Source organism: Xiphophorus hellerii, chromosome 21, assembly GCF_003331165.1.
Source record: "Xiphophorus hellerii strain 12219 chromosome 21, Xiphophorus_hellerii-4.1, whole genome shotgun sequence".
NCBI classification, from domain to species: Eukaryota; Metazoa; Chordata; class Actinopteri; order Cyprinodontiformes; family Poeciliidae; genus Xiphophorus; species Xiphophorus hellerii.
Genome location: NC_045692.1, coordinates 14,408,890 through 14,430,744, shown reverse-complemented (window position 1 = coordinate 14,430,744; position 21,855 = coordinate 14,408,890). Strand labels below are relative to the sequence as shown.

General features: G+C 37.8%; 1 protein-coding gene across 2 annotated transcripts in view; it reads left to right on the top strand.

Moving 5' to 3' along the window:
• arfgef1 (ADP-ribosylation factor guanine nucleotide-exchange factor 1 (brefeldin A-inhibited)) overlaps positions 1-21,855 on the top strand; it is a 54,062-nt gene that overhangs the window by 7,384 nt on the left and 24,823 nt on the right. The window contains exons 2-6 of one of the 2 annotated variants that reach the window (XM_032551175.1): positions 10,639-10,669; positions 13,958-14,114; positions 16,113-16,259; positions 17,205-17,384; positions 18,492-18,545. In XM_032551175.1, the coding sequence (XP_032407066.1) occupies positions 10,639-10,669; positions 13,958-14,114; positions 16,113-16,259; positions 17,205-17,384; positions 18,492-18,545 (569 nt within the window). The remainder of the gene's footprint in view (positions 1-10,638; positions 10,670-13,957; positions 14,115-16,112; positions 16,260-17,204; positions 17,385-18,491; positions 18,546-21,855) is intronic. The other variant, XM_032551176.1, reaches the window with a different exon arrangement.

Sequence of the window (21,855 nt, the reverse complement as noted above, 5' to 3'; positions counted from 1 at the left end):
ACAGTGGCTCATATTTAGATCTCTGTGAAAGGAGATAAGAAAAGTAGAAAAGATCAGCTTCACATGTATCGCCGGATCACGATCAGTCAAAATTAAGAAAATCGGAACCATATATCTGGTGCTTGAACTATTAAAGGGGGTCTCAAGTATTTGCAGATTTTATCCATGTGCACATGTACCAAGGAGTCCGCTGTATGGGACACACTGATATTGCGATGACAATATATTTTACAATACATTATGCGATACTTTAGTCTCGCATAATGTACGATACCTCTGTACATAATGCATTATTTCTCTGCACTGATGCAGATTTCCAACGGTGATGAATTAAATATACTGCAGCCAGCACATCAGATGAAGAGAAATCCCCATTCTCTGGTTTGTTTTGCCTTTCTGTGCCAGTTTAGTGTTTGTGCATTTTCTAATTGTTACTTAGATTTTAAAAAAATATTTGTATTCATAACTTGTACTCATCTCAGAATATTTGTTTTGAAACAAACTTGCAATGCCGCATTGAGATGTGGAAGAAAGGCCGACTAGAAAGCAGACAGTGGAACTTGAGTGTTTAAAATTGAACTAAAATTGTAGATTGAGGTGTTTGGCCAGTGGTGGGTGCTTATTTGAACTCCTGATTTGTAGTGTTATTGAACTGGTCAGGCAAGAAAACCGTAAAATGTAGACTAGGCAACTTGAATCAAAAAATTCAGCACTGCTTACACATCCTGTATAACATGGTGTTTTATATGGAAAACTTTTAGTCTACTTGTGAAAACACAAAGTTTAATTATTGAAGAAAATACATCAGCCAGGAAGTTAAAGCTTGGTAACAAATGGTTCTTCCAAACAGAGGTTTCTGATAGAAACTTTGTGGGCAGAGCTGAAAAGTCTGCAAGAAATCAGACCTGTCCCAGTTACACCAGTTCTGTCAGGAGGAATGGGCCGGAATTCCAGCAAACTATTCTGCCGGACTTTTATGCTGCCATTTATCAGATAGAAAATATTTTAATCCTAATTGGAATAAAAATAAAAAGTTAACATGACTTATTGTCAGACAAGAGAAAATAGATTTGCATCTTTCTATACAGTCTATGTAAATTTTGTGTATATTTGTCTTACCAGAGATGGTCCAAATGATGGGAGTTTAGGAGCTGTTAGATTAAACAAGGTTATTTTGGCTGAAGTCAAGGAGGGCGTATTTAACAACAAACACTGTTTTTATTTTCATTTCATTGGCTATTTGTCTCCAGCTGGTGCAGCAAGTGTAATAGCTCTCTTTCACAGGGCTGAAAGGGTAGGTCGTAACATTTGAGCAGAAAGGGCTAAATTATTTGACCAGAATGAAATCATTAAACTGAATTGATTTCAGTAACAAAACCAACAGCTGAGTAATCAAGGCCATGTGGAGGCAAAGTGCTTTGGGACTTTTTGGCTTCAAAATGAAAGCCTTGATACAGCCACAGGAGTGAGACTAGTGATTAGACAGAGGCTTATACAAGCGTGAGTGAGGGCGGTGGATTGGTGGGACACACACACACGCACAAAGATTCAGATACACACACATACACTAGTACACAAGCGATTAGTCAGCCCAGACAACCTTTTGACACCACTTCCTTCTTCCACACCAAATTTAATTAGAGTTGTGCAACCTTTCCTTTCATCCCGGACAATGGAAAAGTCTCAGGTCGGATTTTAATCAAGCTCTCTGTAATTGCAGCTGCTGTATATTTATATGTTAGAGTGGAGGTGGATGCACCCTGGAGCGCTTCTTCAGAAAAGCTAAATGAAGAGGCTCGGTGTGGTCTTTATTAGCGTATGTGTACATCGTGGTTAAATGTTTTCAAAAGCTCTTGGCTGATGAAAACATTTTTAAGTTTATGTAAATAAAATGTAGCAGGACATAAATCTTTGCTTTTTGACTCTTAAGAATATAATTTTAGTTATTCATATCACATCGACAGCTTGTAAAATGAGTATTGAACATGCCAATATGTAACAAGATGAAAATAAATATCGGTTTATATCGGCCCTGATTTATTTTTGGAATTGACACCAATATGTCAAAAACGATTGATAGCGATCGGTGGCGATGTTGGTGCCAATGTATCTTGCATACTTAGCTGTAACCTCTTCTGTTGGTATGTTTTCAGCAGTAAGGCTTTTTTGTGAAGCTCTCTTTGTTTCCACCAATTGCACCACAACAATACTTTGGAAATGGGAACCGTCTTATATGCTATAAGCTTAATTTACACACAGCAGCAGGAAAGCTTTCTTAACACTAACAGATTTCAGCTTGTTGACTCTCTACAATTTTTTTACGTCCATGTCTTCAAATGTTTAATAGTAACATTTGACTTTTTACCTATGTCTTGATTTTTTTAAATAATTTGTTTGATTTCTCTCTATTAGTGAATTACTTGGGTTGTTTCTGATATCTAATAGAAATTTTATATTCAATATATTATTGAGAAAAAACTCAGTCCTTATTACTTACTTATTTTGCCCCCTTTACAATTGTTGTCTTTTGCTTGACTATCTTTCTGATGTAAGGAAGATGCACAAACAACAGGGATAGCTGCAGCTTTGAGAGGATTGTAAATCCAAGTTTCTTCTTGAGGTCCAGTGTGAAGTTTGAGTTTTATTAAGTCCAAAGTTGGCACAACCATCCACCATCTATTGACAAGCTTAATGGAGATGTTAAATAAATTTTCCAGCAGGACTTTGGCACCTTCCCGCACTGCTATAAGAACCAATACTTTGACTCTGGTATCGGTGCACTTCATTAGCCAGGAAACTCCACTTACCAAAGCCTCATTGAAAAGCTATATAGACACCTTGGACATTAAATTTAACGCTGCAAATTGTTCCTCAAAACCTCAGCAGAGCCACAGGAAGCTTACATACCATGCTGTGTTGATGCATTACTTCATGCAAGTAGCCACAACAAAGTATTGACCACATTATGTGTCATAGATGGAAATACACTTTTTTTTTCTTTTGTAGCATTTCTGTTTGAAACAATAAACAATATTTTATACTAAACTGACTTCCCAGGGTTAGAAAAACTGAACATGAATCACTATACTTTGACCAAGCAAGACATTCGGCTGCATGTTTTGAAAAATGGGAAGGCAGGCTTGTTTTTCTCATGAGTAAAGATCAGAGTAATAGGACAGGTACATAACCAAGTTTTTTTTTTTTTTTTGGAGGGCAGCCTGCGGCTTATCTCCATCTCCCTTTTACTGTCCTCACTCTGTCTGAACTCGTCGTCCTCTCTCTGCGAGCTGTTATGTGTTGAAGAGCATCTCCAGGGAGGAGTCTGTTTATCTGGCTGCCTCCTGCCAGCTAAACATCCCCATGCACCCTCAGTTGTATCGTAAGTGATGAAATGGTAAATCTCTCAGGAGAGCTTCTTGAATTTGTGCTCTTGCAGTATGTGCGTTGTGGCAGTGATGCAGTGTGATGGATATGTTGTTATCACAACATCTGGTTACTGAGTTAGTGTTCATCCAACAGCTAAAGGCAGCAAGACTCTATGTCCTGGTGAATGTGGCTTGTCATTGCACGGCTGTACATGCTGTACACACAGTTAGTTTTTTATAAATTGTGGATCAAAAATCATATTCGGGCATAAAAAAAAAAATCTGATTCGTCTTTGAGTTTACAGCAGTTTTGTGGAAGGAGGATAGGCTTGAACTGTGACTTGATACAAAACTTATTGCCTGTGTCCTTTTTAAAAAAAATAAATTACTGACAGGCAGGAGAGCTTTTGACATTTGTTCCAGGATGAAAATGTAGAAATTTGTCAACTCATCATTGCTTTATAGGAAGGTGTCAACATTGTTAAGAAGGACTCAATTTCCTGTTTAAAATGGTTGAAAATCCGTGCAAGTACATGCTCAGACCCACAAACTACTCCTATGAGAAACTGCTTCTTGTTCTAATTGTTAAGCTTCTGTCACAATGTCTCCTATCTTGCCATATATGCTGCTGTATTAAAAAAAAAACATTTTTTGTGGGTCTAAAATATGTAGAAATAAATTAGATTTCGTCTTTAAAGTATACATTGTTTTTAACATGCTTTCCCTCTGAATGTTATGCTTAAGTCATTGTTATGAAATTCAGTTTTTTTGCTTATGACTGGGTCCATAATGTCACAGTCTTGTTTTTTTTACATAAAAATATCAACTGACCATCTGGGAAATATGTTATAATGCTCTATGCAAGGATGGTCAGACAATTAATAATCTGGTTATACGTGATGGTTATACGCTGAAAGTCAGTGAGCTATAATTGGCTTTATAAAGGAATAAGTGAGAAATAATGCTATTTTTTGCAGTCAGGTTTTATTAATAGACCTCTGTCTCTGAACCTAGATCATCTTGCTGAATTTGCAGATTTTCAGGCAATGAAAATTTTGAGATGGTTTTCATAAATATATATATTTTTTCAATAAACCTATGTTATCAATTAAAGAAAAGAAAATGTTAAAAAAGTGTACCTTTAAAGGTATTCTAACATTTTAGAACAATCTATATAATTGGTGCAGACAAGTGGAGCTTTACAAAATCTGTGATCTGTGAGTCTCTCATTTTTATCCAATACTTTCATGATTCTTCAGCTTCCTCTTCCAAACCACACACAAAGAACATTAAAGCTCGTTAAGTGAATGGCTTTGGGTTATCCACAGAAAGCCATTGTTTGTATGTTGTGGGATTGAGTGTGTTCTGCACAACCAGATAAAGGGTGAGCAATGGAGCCCATGGTTCAGAACCTCAAATCACCCCATGCATATTTCATTTTTCTTGCATTATGACACAGAAGCAAATAGACACACAGTTTCTGTGTTTTGACAAATGTCCTCTTCAAATGTCCCGCAGCCTGAACACACACTACAACTCGCATTTAAACTGCTTTGCTTTTAGGGCCATAGTGAGGAAATTCAAAGCATATCATGTTTTCTTTAAGACTTTTATTTTTAAGACTGAGATATTTTTTTTTTCTCAGTTCAGCTACTTGTATTGTTATTCTGGCTGACCTGTCATATGAATAGACCCTAAGCTACAATGCCCATTGATCAAAATGTCTGATAGATAGTAACAAGTAAAGACAAACCAGACCAGTCTGAGAACCCAAAATGTCCAGTTAAACATTAACTTACTCTGTGTTAGCCACAGGGAGCTATTCTTGTTTTGTTTTACAAGTAAAGATAAAAACTTCTTTGAAAATTCTATGCTGTGTAGTTGTAAAGTCTTAGTACAGGCACATCTAACGTGTGGTGCTGTTTGTTGGCTGAAATATTCACAGCCTTCTGCTTGTGTCTGCAGTAAAATGTGTAGCTTTAAAATATAATTCGTAGCATCTTCAAAAATGTTTTTCATAGCTATTAAACCAGCAAGAACGTCTAAGACCTTTTAGATTTGTTAACAGGAGATTAGGGTCATAGCTATAGATTTGTTTACAGGAGAAAAGATGGCGAACTTTAAATTTGCATGACATCAAGCTGAGCCAGCTCCTGGTTCAGTTCTCTACTTCAAACAGGATATTTTTTTGTAATTTTGTGTTTCTTCACTTTTTCATTTCGCACCACCTGCTGACATCTCCATTCACCAGCAATTGATTATTATTAGTCTTGGAACAGTTTTTAAAACCTCACATCTTGGCTCCAAACTTCACAAACCAATTTAAGTTTAAACTTCCATTTCCATCTGTTTTTATACAAACAGAACCTGGATGCTGCATGCAGTCATCTGAAATGACAGATGGGATTACATTTGAATAATCTGATGTTGCACAACACATTCCATGAACCCAAGCACGCCTGAGGAGTGTCTAGTACCAGTAGGTCAAGCATCAGTGGTTGTGTGGAGTTGTAACCATGGCAGACACTCCCTGCAGGTTTCTTTGCTGCTGAGGGCTGAAGAATGCTTTGTCACAGCGCTCTGGCAGGGTGGGGCCTGAGTAAGTCTTTAAACTCCTCTCGGCTGCAGCAGGACACTCTGAGCACTTTGATGTGATACATGATGAAAGCTGTCTGCCTTTCTTCTTGTATTGGAAGTGGCGTTGCTTAACAAAAGGTGTAACCAAAACCATTTGTACAAATGATGTACTCTTACAATTCTTTGCAAAAGTATTAATAACCGTGGAACCTTTCACATTGTCATATTTGCAACTATAAACTTCTGTAACTTCAGTTTTAGTGAGATTTTATGTAAAAGATCAAAAGAAAATCCATTTATCTAAACCAAAGTATTGTAGCTCTGGCTGTGTATATAACGTCTTGTCTCATCAAACTTGAATACTCCACCTGAGTCTCAAGTTTTCCAGCCTCTGTTACATTTTCTTGAAGCATCAGCTCCTGTTAACTCTTACCAGTTTGCCAGGTTGAGGCTGTTGTGCATTGTCATTGTTTTGAGCACACAATGTTTTGCATATCTTCCAAAAAGTTCAATTTGAGGCTCATCTCATCAGGGAATCATCATCTTTATGTAAGAAGATGATGCTTTCTTATATAAAGGCATAATCTTTAGATAGTTGCATTAGACTTTATTTAGGGGTAACGTGGTTGAATATAAATGCATGCCACACATATCAGGGTCTTAGAAGAACATTATTTAGCTTCCAATCCACAATTTAAAACTGCAGTTTTGGGCTATTCTAGAGCCACACAATATTATAAATCATAATTTCTGCTGTAATATCAATGCACACAAAGAAATATTAGGATGCAATATTTGGATGTTTACAATATTAAAAGTTTTATGCATTCTTGCTCTGCATATCAGTGCCATATTTGCCCATACCTGATGTAAATCTCTAGTGACTGAGATGCTAAAGCTAACAATGAGGGGCTTTCTTTACCACTGTCTTATGGTGCATAAAGAGTCTGAAAAATGTAAATTGATCAGAATCGACAGAAAAATTTTCAACAACGGTACGAGAATTGCATATTTTCTGAAGTCGTTCAGCCCTTATCTGTTGCTCACTAATAAAACACAAAAGCCCAGCAGTCTGTGTATTAGCCTTTAGCTTGAGACAGACAGGACAACAGTTTCTTTTAAATGTAACGTTGTTTTGCCCTTTCTTCAAAAAATTTGAAATGAATGGAAATTTATGGTTGTAACGTAACAAAATATTTGCCTTGCGCTGTGTGTTTTAGAAGTGTGCTTACTTGTTTGAGAAAGACTCCATGAATATTAATGCCCACCATTTCTTCAAATCTTGTTTGCATACACTCACTGGCACAAACAAGCAAGTATGAATGGTTTAAAATGTGAATCCAGGAGCAGAAGTTCATATACTAGTCTTAACCAATGTTTGCCTTTAGAGTTTAACCACTGATTCTCCTACAATCCAGCTTCTAACCTTTGGCTCGATTTTATTGCTAATTCATCACCTTTATCTATTACAGGTGTGTATTTGCATGCCAAGAGGCTGACTGTGTGTTTGTGCTGCTGATATCTAAGACCCTGATCAGCTTTTGTTTGTAGCTCACAGTAAGCTTGGTTAAGGGGGATCATTCATGAGCCCCTGTTGAAACGCATATTAGACAGGGCAGGGTAGGAACCCACCAGGTTGAGAGGAAGAGTGTGATGTTGCTGGTTTTTTTCCCCCTCTGTATGAGATGTCAAGGCTCTATACTCGCATCCCAGTTGTCTGTTTAAGCTTGGAGGTTGTCGTGCCTTTATTACTCAGTATTGTTAGCCGTCTAATAGGGTTTCACTCATCTTAACAAAGGCATGCAACTGATAATCTTCTTATCTTGCGTTTTTCATTCCTTTTCTTCCAGTTAAATGCTACAGTATATTACAGCTGTCCTCTGTAATCCTGGCAATTGGATATTTAGTCCAAGCCGACTCCAGGCTGAGGTGCAAATCATCTCATGTATTTTTCACCGACCCCCCTGAAGTCTCAGGCTCGTATATCAGACTTTGTTTAGTTTCTGAGGGAAGCTTGCTGGTATGTTGGGTTTAATACATCTGCCACTCAGGTTATAATATAATAAACAGATTCAGTTATATATGTGGCTAGTAGTGGAAAAGGTTTCCATGCCAGTCTTGCTGATTGAAATGACTTATTTCTGAAAATCAGGAAGCGTTTTCTTTCCCCATCGGCGGACTGTTAATACTCTAGGCTGGACTGAAATATGTGATCATTTTCTAGTTTCCCCAGCAATTACCATCTCTTCTTTTCTTCCCCTTCACTACCCTTCTCTCGCCTTGAAATTGCATTCACTAAACAACACCGCGGAGACAGCATGAGGGAGATTTAGTGCTGTATTTAGATGACAACCTAAAGGCATATGGGCTGAAGTGTCCGGATTAACTGTGGTCAGTGAGGATTGCGTGGATACAGCTGCTTAATACAAGCCCTGTCTTTTGAAGTTGCAGTGCAGCTTGGGAAAGGGAGCTCTCTACATGTAGTCGCCCCCCGATGATCGAGGGAAAGCCTAAAATTACTCCCTAGGAAAAAGGCGTTTGCCCTGCTGACTTTTGCACTCATTTAATGTATCACCATCATCTAATGTTTTAATCTGGGTCAAAGTCAGGGTGAAATGGGAAAGCAGCAAACTAATGAGAAGATTCAAGGTTTAATGTCTTTACTCATTCCTCATGGAGCTCTAAAAGTTTTTCTGTTGAAGTGGCACTCGACCTAAGTAAGAAAGATGGCATAAGGCACCAGGTATCTGCCGGATACCGTGTGTGCACTTGTACCTGTATCCATAAAAGTGCCTCGATACAACATCATGGGAATGTGGTTTTCTTCAAATGCTGTGTTAGAAACTGAGAACTTCCATCTTCCCACTCAGAAAAATGAACGGAAATTGCCCCAGATTTCTTATTTTCTCACTGGGAGCAACTCCATCTACCCCCAGTTACGACTTGTAGGATGAACTTCGCTTTTCGATATTGCCACTCCTCGCATCAACAGTAGTAAGATGCGATGGAAACATGTTTATTTTACAAGCCGCAAATGCAAAAGTCCATCGAAAATCAATGTTACATGCAGTATTTGAAGGGAACAAATTAAAAGTTGTTTGCTTACGGAAAATAAGCAAACAAGTCTTGAGGGCCAAAAAAACGGTTATAATCTTCTTTTTTTTTTACTCTACTCACAATTGTATAACTTGGCATGTATTTTAGTTTCACTCCATGCTTCATCACCTTTTTTAGACCACTGGACAACCAAATGCTGCGGGTACCTTGAGCCTTTTACCTGACACTTCTGGCTTCATCTGTATATTTAGCCTGAGCAAATGTTCAACAGGAAAGAACATTATGAAGTCCAAAAATGGTTGTTTTTGTTGTTCCTGTTAGGATTTAGCACATCCGCTTTTAAATCTCTTCATCTGCACATTTTGTATCTCTCATCTCACTGTTCTTGTTTGTCTCCATTAAGCCTCGTAAACACTGACTTGATTAGTCTGTCAGCTAGAGGAAGTCATTCATTTTGGTTCCAATGCTTCCTTTTACTTCAGCAGCAGTAAATGTTCAGGGTAAAATATTCCCAGATTGATCAGTCAAATGTTTTAAATCCCATAAATATACATTTATCCGTTTCATTATTTATCGCCTCCATAAGAGAATGATTCGTATAAAAGGATTTAGACAGATTTTCTTAAAGGTGAAGGCCTCCTTTAAGAACTTTATATGCACAAACATTCTGCTTACTTATGAATATGAATATATTTCTTATGAAATTTCATCCCTAGATCACAATCCGAGATTCAGATGGATTATTTAGACACTATACTGATTTAATTTATATTATTTTGGATATTGCAGGGAACATACTTAACAAAGCAAAGCAGAAAATGGAGAAATCAGACCCAAGAGTCTGTCCGATTCAGTCCATGTGCTGGTCCACGTTATGACTGTATGTAATGAATTTGGCACAGCTCCAGATCCCAACCTCTTCTTTTTGTGGCTGACCCACAAACACAAAGTTAATTGCTGTAAAAAATGTTTGAAACCAGCTTTAATTTATTTCCACAAAATGTTAAAAGCTAAAATATTGTCTCTAAATGGAGTCCTCTGAAAAGACTCTTAGCCTTGCAGCAGTGAAATAATTGTGACCGAGGTTTTCCCAGCAATCACAGGCAGGTGCAATTCTGTGAGAACGCAGCCAATTGTATCTGTGTTTTTAAACACTCCATCGCTGAAGGCCCCTTTAATGTCTAGTACCAATCAGCTTTCTATTTTTGTCTCTTTCCCTCTCTCTCATCCTTCCCGTTGTGTGGCTTTCTGCTCTTTTATATCTGTTTTCACAGTTTTCAGTGACTTCATTCAATTGCTTTGCTACCTGAAGATCTGTGAAATAAACACAATGTTGGCCCATCTCTCAGACATGATGCAGAGTGAATAATGATTGTATTTCTGGCACTGTGCAGCTACTGAGGCGATATATTATCAAGGTTCTGGGGGGAGAATGGGTTCTGTGTGTCGTGTGTTTCGTGGTGTTGTAAATGAGACATCTTGACAGCTAAATGGCGTTTGCTAACTTTAATGTGTGAATCACAATGTGGTTTTTCTATTGTTTTACCTCAGAGGAAGTTTCTGTTTTTACAAAAACGCTACCTTTTAGTTAAATGTTGCAAAAGTATTAAGTTCTACTTTTTCTTTTCTTCTCTTTCAGAGGAAATTAAGGAAGAATCAGAGAAATTAAGGTAAGCCATTGGTCATTTGATGGATTTTCTGTTTATTTGTGCTTGATTAGGTGCTGCATTCAGGGCTCATTTGCAGGCCTCTCTGTTGCTGTTCTTCATTGTTTAGGCTTGTAAAGGGGATCATAATGCTCTGTGTGTGTGACCAGGCATTTGTTGCTCTGCCCCCACTGATTTGGTTCTTTTCTCTGGGCTTTTTTCCCCAACAACCCCTTTGTTTGGTCATTATTAGTTTCCTTTATGAACCCCTGCCTATTGCTGATGGGTTTTTTTGGCCTGTATTTATTTGTGCTTTGCTCCTGAAAGGAATTGCTAAGTAACATCGACCCTGGAATGTAATGTAGCCCCCACATCTTCTGCTCTCCCTGCCAAGTTTTTTTTTTTTACCATCTCTCCCTTGATTTTCTCCCCAATACGCTCCGTGTCATTCACTAATCCTCCAGGTTTCACCAAATTTTCACAGTTAAAGTCGGATGGAATAAACATGTTGAGGGCCTCACCCCGTTTGCAGAAAAGCTGCTGCTTTTGGCCTCAGTCCAGCTGGTTCAAGTGTATTTTTCTTGATGCATAGAATTGGATCTAAATAAATTAGAATACCAAATCAAGGTAATTCAAAGTAATTCAATTTAAAAAGGAAAACTCTGGTAGTTTCGGTACAGGATGACAAATTACATGTGTATTTTTATGAATTATTGATTATTTGGGCTAAAAATCAAAATAAAGTTTCTGTTATTGCTTTTGCTTGTGCACTGTTTTTACCACACTTTTTCCTTCCATTGAATTTTTCATTAAAAGGTTCAAAACATCACCATCATATCTCAGACCTTCAATAAGGAAGTGTTGGGTACAGAATTAAATTTCATTTGTTTAATATCCTCAATCTTCCCATTTCAGTTGAATAAAGAAGTGTCAATTAATACATGTTATTGGTTGCAAATAAAAGTAAAAATATAATGTTTTTCATAATATAACTGTCTTTACACAAAAATGTAAAATGTAATATGAATAAGGATTTGCTTTAAAAAGCAAAAGCAATAATTATATCCAATCCTGCAAAATTATTATAGTTAAAAATGTAAACTAACTTATATAGTTTAGGATAAAATATAGAATAAAGAGCTACTGAATTTAATGAAATTTTTCAAGTGCTTAGTGTAGAATATTATTTCTATTCTGCACTTCATTGAGGGAACCAAGTACAGCAAGGTCATATTAGCTGGTTAATTTGTCGTCTCGCTAGCCTGCAGCCCTCCGGTTTCCCAGCATGGCCCTTTTTGCTAATAGCCCTTTTTGAATGCATGACTGTTCTTGTTTTTGACAGAAAAAAATAACTGGCTTTGTTTTTGACAGAAAAAAATAAGTCGCCTGGTTTTAAGAAAAATATTTTGGCAATAAGAAAGCACTGAAACTCACCCTTGAGTTTTCAATACAAAAGTTATCTTTTTATTTATTCATCTTTTCCCCCAAATTGAAGTATTTTTTGCCTGTCTTGGTGAAACCAGATGATGCAACAGACCAGATGGTTTTCAGTCCAAAAAGTAAACAAATCCAGTTGCAAAGCAAAAAATATATGCAAAACCCTTCACTAAAATTGTTAAATTTAGAGGAACAACTGTTACATGATCTACACAGTAATTTCATTGAAAAATCTAAAAACATTTATTCACAAAGCAAAAGCAACTTTATTTCCATTGAAGTTGCATTGGTATCACAGGAAGACTAATTCTTATTCTATTTTCTATAATGTCCCTCCAGTGGCTAAAATCGACTTACCCTGAACTGTATTTCTTCTCTTTCTTAAAAATATATTGCTTAACAGCTTATTGTGCTTCTAGATGCTTTCTTATTACCTGCTGTTATACCTCACAATATGTTAAATAATCTGCGGTATGTCTCGTGTCAGATGATGTGTGTTCTGAAATGTGAAAATAGTTCAGCAAGGATATTTCCTCTCAGATCGCTAGAATCACAATTGAGGTTTATTTTACTCTTTTTCTCTAGTGACTCTTAAAGTCCCAAACTGAAGGATTTCTAGCATTTATTCACTTAAAATAAGCTGGGTAAGCAAAGGAAAATGCACAGTCAGCAGCCAGGGATCTTAGGCTGGCACAAAGAATTGAAACTTGAACATCAGCTTTATCTGAAGATGGCAAAATATTCAAAAAGCCACAGCGAGGAAAAGTATTAATCAACAGGATGTATCATTGATGTAGACTGTGAACTTTTTAAGGTCTTGGTAGCTATGGTGTTAGCAGCTGTATGCTGCTAACACATATAGCTGTTATATATGTTGGCCAGGTACAAAAACACCCTGACATCTAAGAGGAATGATTGGAAAAACATCAGACACATTGATTGTTGTACTATTCACTCCAAAGATCCAGAAACGATAAACATCTTTTAGTGCTTAGAAGAACTGCATTGCACAGAATGTCACTCATAGATGATCTTTTTGCGGCAGCCCATCGACATATCACCCACTTTTTACCTCTAATCAGTCCATTCCCCTCTTACTGGTAACTATTAAAACTGACAATATGTATTGACACTTTTAAAATGAAAGAAAGAAAGTGTGTGTAAACTCCCTTGTATCCTTTGCCTCTTTGGCTGTTAAAGTGTCCAGCTTCTCCTCTTTCCACAGCTTTCTAATTCATTCTCCACTCTGAATCTTTCCTATTGTAATTTCTTCCTGCTCTCATGCTTGATTCCTTCTCTCCCCTCTTATTTTCCTGCCCCCCATGATTGTGCCCTGCTGCACTCGGTGAGGTCGTCCCTCTGAATCGGGCTGAAGTCACCTCTTTTCATTGCCAAGACATAAACAATGCAACCTCCTCCCTTTTTTATCAGTCTGCCTCCATCCCAGCCTCCCTCTGTAGTGCTCACCCGTTGTCTGTTTTTCCTCTTACTCCAGCTTGTGCAGTGGGTGTGGCAGCAGTGTCTGGGAAACCAGCAGCCCTTGTCTTTATCTCTGTGTTGCTGCTCCTTGAAATTTCAGAAGCAAAATATTTGGCATCATAAACACATGGTGTCAATCTAAATCCAAATTACCAAAAGGCCATGCTTAACATCCTGCTCCTGCTTTGAAACAGAAAGCAGTTCTTCTGTATGGTGAAACATAACATCCCTGGCACTTAATTTTTCATGCTCTGTTAGCCATGCGTGGATGTCAAGAGAAGTGTGAGTGTGTCAGACTGATTTTGAACCCTTCTTCTTGCCTCAAGTTGACAGATTGAACTGAGTGATCTGTGTTTTTTTCCCCCCTTGTATTTACTCTTTTCTTTCCTCTCCTAGTCCACCAAGTGGAGACGGCAAATCTGGCTCCAGCACATTACCGCCCATCAAATCCAAGACAAATTTCATCGAGGCTGACAAGTACTTCTTGCCGTTCGAGCTAGCATGTCAATCCAAATGTCCTCGCATCGTCATCACCTCACTCGACTGTTTACAGGTCAGTGCTAGGAGGTCTTCTAAACCATCATAGTTATCTAGGATTTCACTCGGAAAAAGATAAAAATCCCCAATTGGGTATTTGCCTTTTGTGTTTGCTTGAATTAGTTGCAAAATAAAACCTTGTTGTTTCACACAGAATCTTGCAATGGATAGCATAGGATTAGTCTTTCTGACAAGCAAAACAGACAGAAGGTTTATGTTTTGGAATGGACTCAAACATGCCATTGGAGTTGCCGAGTAGGAAAGAAATAAAGAGTTAGAACCAACTGAAGGACCAATAAGGTTTGCTAAACTAGGATTTTAATAGCTACCTTTGGATGAGGCCTTAATGGAGCAAATTACAAAATAGGGAAACCGAGGCGTTTATCTAGACCTGAATATAAAACAAACTGCAGTTAGAAGCTGATCTGAAAGAAGTATGTGGGGAAAAGAAAGTTTTAAAGATAATTAAATAATACATATTAAAGCCATGTGGGATAAACAGTGAAATTATCAAAAGATTGGGTGAGAAAGTAATGTTAAAAAGTAGATAATTACCTGGGAAGAAAATTTGGCCAATTAATTTACCGTGATGCTAAATGTGGGAGATTGTTTAGCAAGTAACACTGCTCACTGTCATATTTATGAGGACTGGCCTTCAATTAACCATTTTTGGCACACTGTGCAGAAGGACATGGAGGAAGTGCTGAGGCTAAATATCTCTACTTTTCAAGACCATCCATAAATTTTCAACAGGGTTGATAGCTGGCCCCATCCAGAGGCTTGTTATTAGCCTGTTTCAAAGCTGCCAAAACCAGTTTTAATGTGCTTACTGATCATTTTCTGAGTAAGAAACCCAATTTTGTCAATTAAAATAATTACAGTAGGATGTTAAAGAATAACTAAGGTACCACTAAGCAATGCAGGCATTCACAGACAAGAATACCCTATGAACCGTCAGTGGCGTCAATGCCTTGCTGCCACCGGTTTAATGCATAAAGTGGATATAATAACAGACTACTGGATATAATAACTCATTGATTGTTATCAAAGTTGTGTGATATGGCTTTGACCTGTGTTAAAGATTAACACATGTCTTCCCCCAGGTTTGTGATGTGACAGATCAGCAGATAAAATCAACCAAACTTTAATAAAATGCAAAAGGTATCTTTCGGAGATCAGACAGAGAAAAATGCATACAAAGATTCAGTCAGATGTGGTAAATATTCTGATTACCCGCAGTTTTATCAATTTAAGCCACACCTTAAGCTGAATATCAAAACTGCTTCCAGAATATCACCGCGTCGCCTGCTCGCATAACTGATGATTTGGGTTACTTTTAACAGTTTCGTTTTTATGAGTCACACTTCCTAATAGGGAGTTGTTATTTTCATGATCCTGCAGTTCCAGGTGCAAAACCTGGAGTCACACTATCTCTGGTTCAGTCGATTTGACCAGTGCAGGAATGTGTGCACATAATATTTAAAAGGCCGCAGAGTCGTGGTATGATAATATTATAGCAAATCATACTCAGCTAATTAATACAAGCTTTAATACCTGCTGTCTAACATTTTTAACATTTTATTGTAATAAAAGAATAAATGTAATCCCATATTGTAATAAATGACAACATATAATTCCACACCTGCTGAGAAGATTTGACTGAATATTACAGTCAAATCTCCTATGATATATTTGACATATATTATATATAAAAAAAAAAAACTTGTGCACCGAATTCTTGTTTTCTCGTTTATCTCTTTATAGTGAAACAAAGAATGCCTTGTTAAAAGCCCCAAATTAATGATAAGAATATGCAAACTTCTGGCCAGCAGTGTACATCTGGAAGCTCCTACTGAGAGGAAAATAAAATTTAAAAAAGTGGAGTCAGGTATTATTTATTTTTTATTCCTTGCAGTAGATGTCAAAACAATGAGGATCGTCGAGGCCTGCTCTGAGACATATCAAACTGTGCTGCTAATGTTTTTACATATCGACGTGTTTCTGTGACTTGCAGAAGCTGATAGCGTACGGCCACCTGACGGGCAGCGCTCCGGACAGCACAGCGCCAGGAAAGAAGCTCATCGACAGGATCATCGAGACCATCTGCGCGTGTTTTCAGGGACCTCAGACTGACGAGGGCGTGCAGCTACAGATTATTAAGGTTCCATCGTTTTACTCTCCGTCGTTTCTGTTCATTGCGCAGACACTCAAACTCGTGAATAGAGTTGAGCTATTCAGATTGTGCAAACTGAGTTTCGTCCACTCAAAGTAAACAGCAAAACTTAAGCTAGTTTTGTCAATGCGCGACCTGGAGGACATGATGCATGCTTTCATCGCAAAGTACCTAGACTATTGCATTTAAGATTTATGTTTGGGTGACTCAGCACATCTCAGTTTCTTTGGACATCAAATATATTTAATCTGTCATATTGCCTTTAAATATTAGAGGCAGCTTCTCTTTTAAAAAAACATGTCTTTTCCTGATGGCCTTTCGCCCAGTGTGAGTTGACGTTCTCAATTTAATGTCTGTATTTTATGAGAATTTATTATGTGGTTTGGTTATATGCCTTTTATTTTGTTATTTTTGGTGTTTATTATTCTTTTTTATGTGCAGATCTTTTTATGAACTTGGTGTTTAAAATGTGCTTAATGACTAAATTGGACAGGAGACTTTCTACTTTCGGAAAATAAACCAGCAATTATCAGTGCTTAAAAACCAAATGCCACCAGATTTTCTGAAAATAGGAATGTGAAATGACAATCGTTAATGTAGCTGCACTGTTCCAGGACCTTTTTTAGAACTGGTTTGATTTTAACTTTTGTGAAAGTCTCAAATTTGCTTATATGAAGACGTGGTTTTAGGTTGGTGTGGCTAAGCAAACAGAATAGATCTGAATGCTTCAATATTTTTTGCTTTTTTTTTTTATCATTTGACTTTTGAAAGCGTATGTGTCACATCTGCAGTTTGATGTTTCCACTATGCCACTCTTAATGTTGCTTTACACGCTGCAGAATACTGAACACACAACCATATGGAAATGGATCAGAGAGGCTATCAAAGATTTCAGTTCAGCTCACACTTCCTGTCTTTCCTTCTCCACTGTAGGCTCTGCTGACAGCAGTCACCTCCCAGCACATAGAAATCCATGAAGGCACCGTGCTGCAAGCCGTCCGCACCTGTTACAACATCTACCTGGCGAGCAAGAACCTCATCAACCAGACCACGGCGAAGGCCACGCTCACGCAGATGCTCAACGTCATCTTCGCACGCATGGAGAACCAAGCAGTACGTTCAAATGCTCTAGAAACACTAAATCACCTTATTGTTGTGTTTATGTAAACACACAGCATCTCTCTTGAATCACAGTCTCTGAAAATTGCTCTAGTGGAAGCTAGTTTTAAGTTGAAATGAGTTAAAGAAGTTTATTCATAGGTAGACGCCATGCTGTATAAGGATTTAAGTAAGTTTGGATTATAATACAGGTGCATCTCTGTAAATTAGAGTATCATTCCAAAGCAAATTTATTTCAGTAATTGCATTAAAGTAGTAAACCTCATAAATTAATTACACATAATTAATTAAATGTTGGAGACTTAACAGCTGTCTAGCCGACTTTCATTTGTATCTTACACATTGAAGATGTGTCACAAATGCCTTTTTTTTTTTAAGAAGTTGGCTGCTCAGAGTGCTGTATGAAAGAATATTGATGGAAAGTTGAGTGGAAGGAAAAAGTATGTCAGAAAAAGTTGCACTAGCAACAAAGAAAACTGAAGTCATGCAAGGATTTTGAAGAATTTAGGGGAGAATCTCATGTTGTGGTCTGTGGCGGGAGTCAGAGCTTCACACACACACACCTGCCCACCCCCCCACACACACACCCATGCAGAACATGGGCTACCGCTGTCACACTCCTTGTGTTAGGCCACTCCTGACACAAAGTTAGAAGTGTCTTAATTGGGCAAAGGAGAAAAAGGATGGAAATGTTGATCAGGGAACCACAGGTTAAACACATCCATGCTGTGCCGTGTTGATGCAGTTTTCTGTGCACAAACAGCCCCGACCAGGTATTGAGTGCATATACTGTAAAATGCATGGCCGTTTTTTAGAAATATGTTTATTGGTCTGAATTTTGAGTTTCATTGGATTTAAACCATAATCATCAGCATTGACATAAATAAATTTAATTATTTACAGCTATATAATAATCTAGGCTTCTTTTTAATTATTGAAATTAACTTACTTTTCAATCATATTCAGATTTTTTGAGATGCACCTGTATTATCATATTAGCAAAAAAAAAGGAAAAAAGCTTACTCTAATCTCATCTTTTTCTTTTTGAATGACACTTCTCCCCTCCTCACCTGCCTCCCTCCCCCCTTTTTGGACACATAGCTTACAAATCACAAGCTATCTTGGTCTCTGGCCTCCAGAAAGCGTGACCGCCAGGTAAAAGCGTGCAGGACTGCCCGTGACATTGCCTGATCAGAATTCTTTCAACTCTTTCCTGTGCATTTGTGTTTGCGCATTCAGCTTCCTTTTTTTTTCCCCCTTCCCTTATCCATCCGTGCACTCATTCGTTCTCTTCCTTTGCTCCAACACTGCACACGAACGCTGCACACTCTTTCCACATTAATGCTTGCTGTGGTCTCTCTCGCTCATCTTGCTTCTCCACAACATATTGGTTTTTAATTGCACCAGGAAGTGGTGAACTTATTTTTTTTATGTGTAGCATATGTGACTGGTAATGAGTTAGACACAGACGGAGTAGTAAAAGCGATGATGGAGAGACGAGGTAGACTCTGAGTATTGTCTCTGCCCCTGTAGTGCAGCACAGGAGATCAACTTTCTGTATTTGTGTGTAGATGCATCCCACTGGCTGCAGCTCAGCATGGTGTGTTCACGCCCACACACACACACAAACACACACACAGCATTGGTCTCGCACAGCCTTCACTATCCGACTGAGGTGGCATTTAAATAATGAGCTTAGTTTGTTTGCACTGCCTCGTCTGTCCCCTGCGGTACGTTTGTCTGCTCTCGTTCGATGCTAATCGCTTATTTAGAAAGGCTGCGTCGTTGAATTAATTTAGTGAGGTTTTGATGTGACAATAGCGACAGTTCTGTTTAATTAGGATGGAGCACCTAGAGGTGTGGTGTTCAAACTTACAAAGCATTAGCCCAATTAAAATTAGATTGTGTGAGGAGCTTTTTTGAGATTTTTGTTGTAAATCAGTAAATGAAAAATCCGTACGTGTCCCCAGTCTCTGTTTTCCCACCAGATATTTCCTCTTATTTCAATTTTTCATAAGGTAAACTTCTGGTCAGATATCTGCATACACTCATAATGGGCATGAATGACTTGGGCCTTTAAATTTATATTGGACAAATATTGACTTTATTGGTTTCCAAGAAACAGAAATGTATAGACCATTGAAACTTTAAAAATGATTGCATTTGCAATTTATTTTGTTTATATTGCATATTGCAAAAATAATTTCCTGGCAATATTTGGTAGAACATTTGACTTTAGTGTCATGCATTCAACTCTGCTTTTTGCTAACATATTTGGCCACTTGGATGAATTGATCTATGTCAACATCAGATCTAGATCTTAGTGACAAAGGTGAATAAAACCAAGGGAAGCTGTGGAGATGTCTTGATTACCAATGGTAATGTTCAGCTACAACAGTTCAGGTTTTCCTAATGCTATGCTGCACTATAATGTAAGTGCAATTAATACTCTAAAGTTTTATTATCTCATCCCACCCTAAAAAAGAACAGATCGAATACATCCTTCAGGGCTGAAAAGAAAGATGACATGATGACGGCACACGGTGTCAAATATCTAACAAGACTTGAGCATGTCACGCTGTGCAAGCTTGATAAGAAATGTCGATGGCAACCCCCATCACTGAACGGCGGAAGTGTTCCCACAGCTGAATTATGTTGGAAAGATCTGATGGCAACGTCATTGGATCAATGAGTAGACATCAGGTTAATGTTGCAACCTCGTTATCGGAGAAGAAGAGAGAGAAAAGCAAACGCTGTGGAAGTGCTCATGGCTTGGTAGGAGAGAAATATAATCAGACATCTATCACAGCAGCAGTCACTCTGCACTATTATCCCAAGACATTTCTGACGTTGCTTGGGCTCACCGTTTGGTCTTTCCATCAATTCTTTGAAAGTTAGGATTTTGTCCAAAACCCAAAATAATTACAGAGCTTAAGCCTGGCATACCCATGGTCAGTGTATGTAAATGTCCGACTGAAGCTTTAAGTCATGCCGTTTTACTGTGAATTTGTGAAAGTGTCACTTTTTTCCCCAGACTCTGTCAACTCTACATGTGTGATTTTCCTTTCAACTTTTTAGTCTCTGGAAATCTACAAACACTCTTGGATTTCAAAGCTAGTATTTTAGGTTGGCTGAGGAAACGCTCACTGCTTGTTAGTGTTGTTTTCCTCTATAACGAAAGTTGTGTTTTTTATGCTAATGTGGTGTCATGTTTAACAGCACAGATACAATTAAACCTAATATTATTCAGACCCCCAGCAGATTTCTCATTAGTATTATTGCCATTCAAAAAGGAAGTTAGTTTCTGATGGGTGATGAGACGCGTCTCTCTCAAATAAAGCACTGTAAAATTTTCATAACATTAGAAAAAAATGGTTTTAAATTGTATAGCTTCAATTGAAAAATTGGTTCTCAACCTATTTATTAATAATCAGTGGAACATTATTATTGGTGATCAACATCTTATGTTTTCACTGGTTTTTTTTGGACAATTTATCTTTGGTGATGAGATCTGAGTTTATGAGTTTGGAAGGCCTCCTTGCCATCACCCTAATCTGTATGTCCCTCCACAATTTTCTTTGTCAGTTTAAGTCTACAATAGGGATGGAGAAGCCTGACATAATTTATTATAATCAAGAAAACACACACTGTAAAGCTGAAATTAGAAAAACACAAAAGCTAATTCTGGTCTTGGTTTATTAAGAGCATCACTAAATATCAACACATAGTCATTAATGTCAAAATATTGCATTCTTTTTAAAGATATAATTGCACTACTTCATGTAACTGGTTTATGGAAGAAGGCTGTTTGATGATGTGTAAATTTTATTTATTGAGCAGTATTTGTCATCTTGGGGTTTTAAAAATAACACAGTACAGCCTAAACGCTCATTGTTTGAAATACTTTGTTCATGATTTTTATAATTTTCCCAAAAGTACCCCTAGTAAATGTTGGTACTACTTCCAGTCAGAAGAAACAATTTAGTAAATGTAAAGATTACTTTAAGCTTAAATCTACTGAGGCTTTTCTGGATTCCAGTTTAAAACTAATTGTCCAAAAAGCCAAATGTTACCGTGTCCAGCAGGCAGTCTGCTCTGAAAGAAGCAGGCGTGACACAGCTGTATATTTTAGTCCTTTTCCATTAGAAATGCTTTCTGCCAGCAGCAAACTTAAATGGACTCGACACACACCGGCCAGCATGAAGTGATTCACAATGTTTGTCTCATTGCTGTTTGAGTAGCATGCCATTTTTCTCTCAGCATATTTATGTGCATTCCCACTCGGACACACAGCAGATGTAAGCTGACACACTAAGTATATATTGGGGGGGGGAACAAATTGTCTTATAGCCGAGCTGTGAGCTCAGTTTTCTCACAGGAAAGGCAGACGGGTTGATGGTAACCAGCGTTTTCTTACTTATGTTTCTAGTCCATGCTGCTTTCTATTAACCATTTTTCTTCTCCA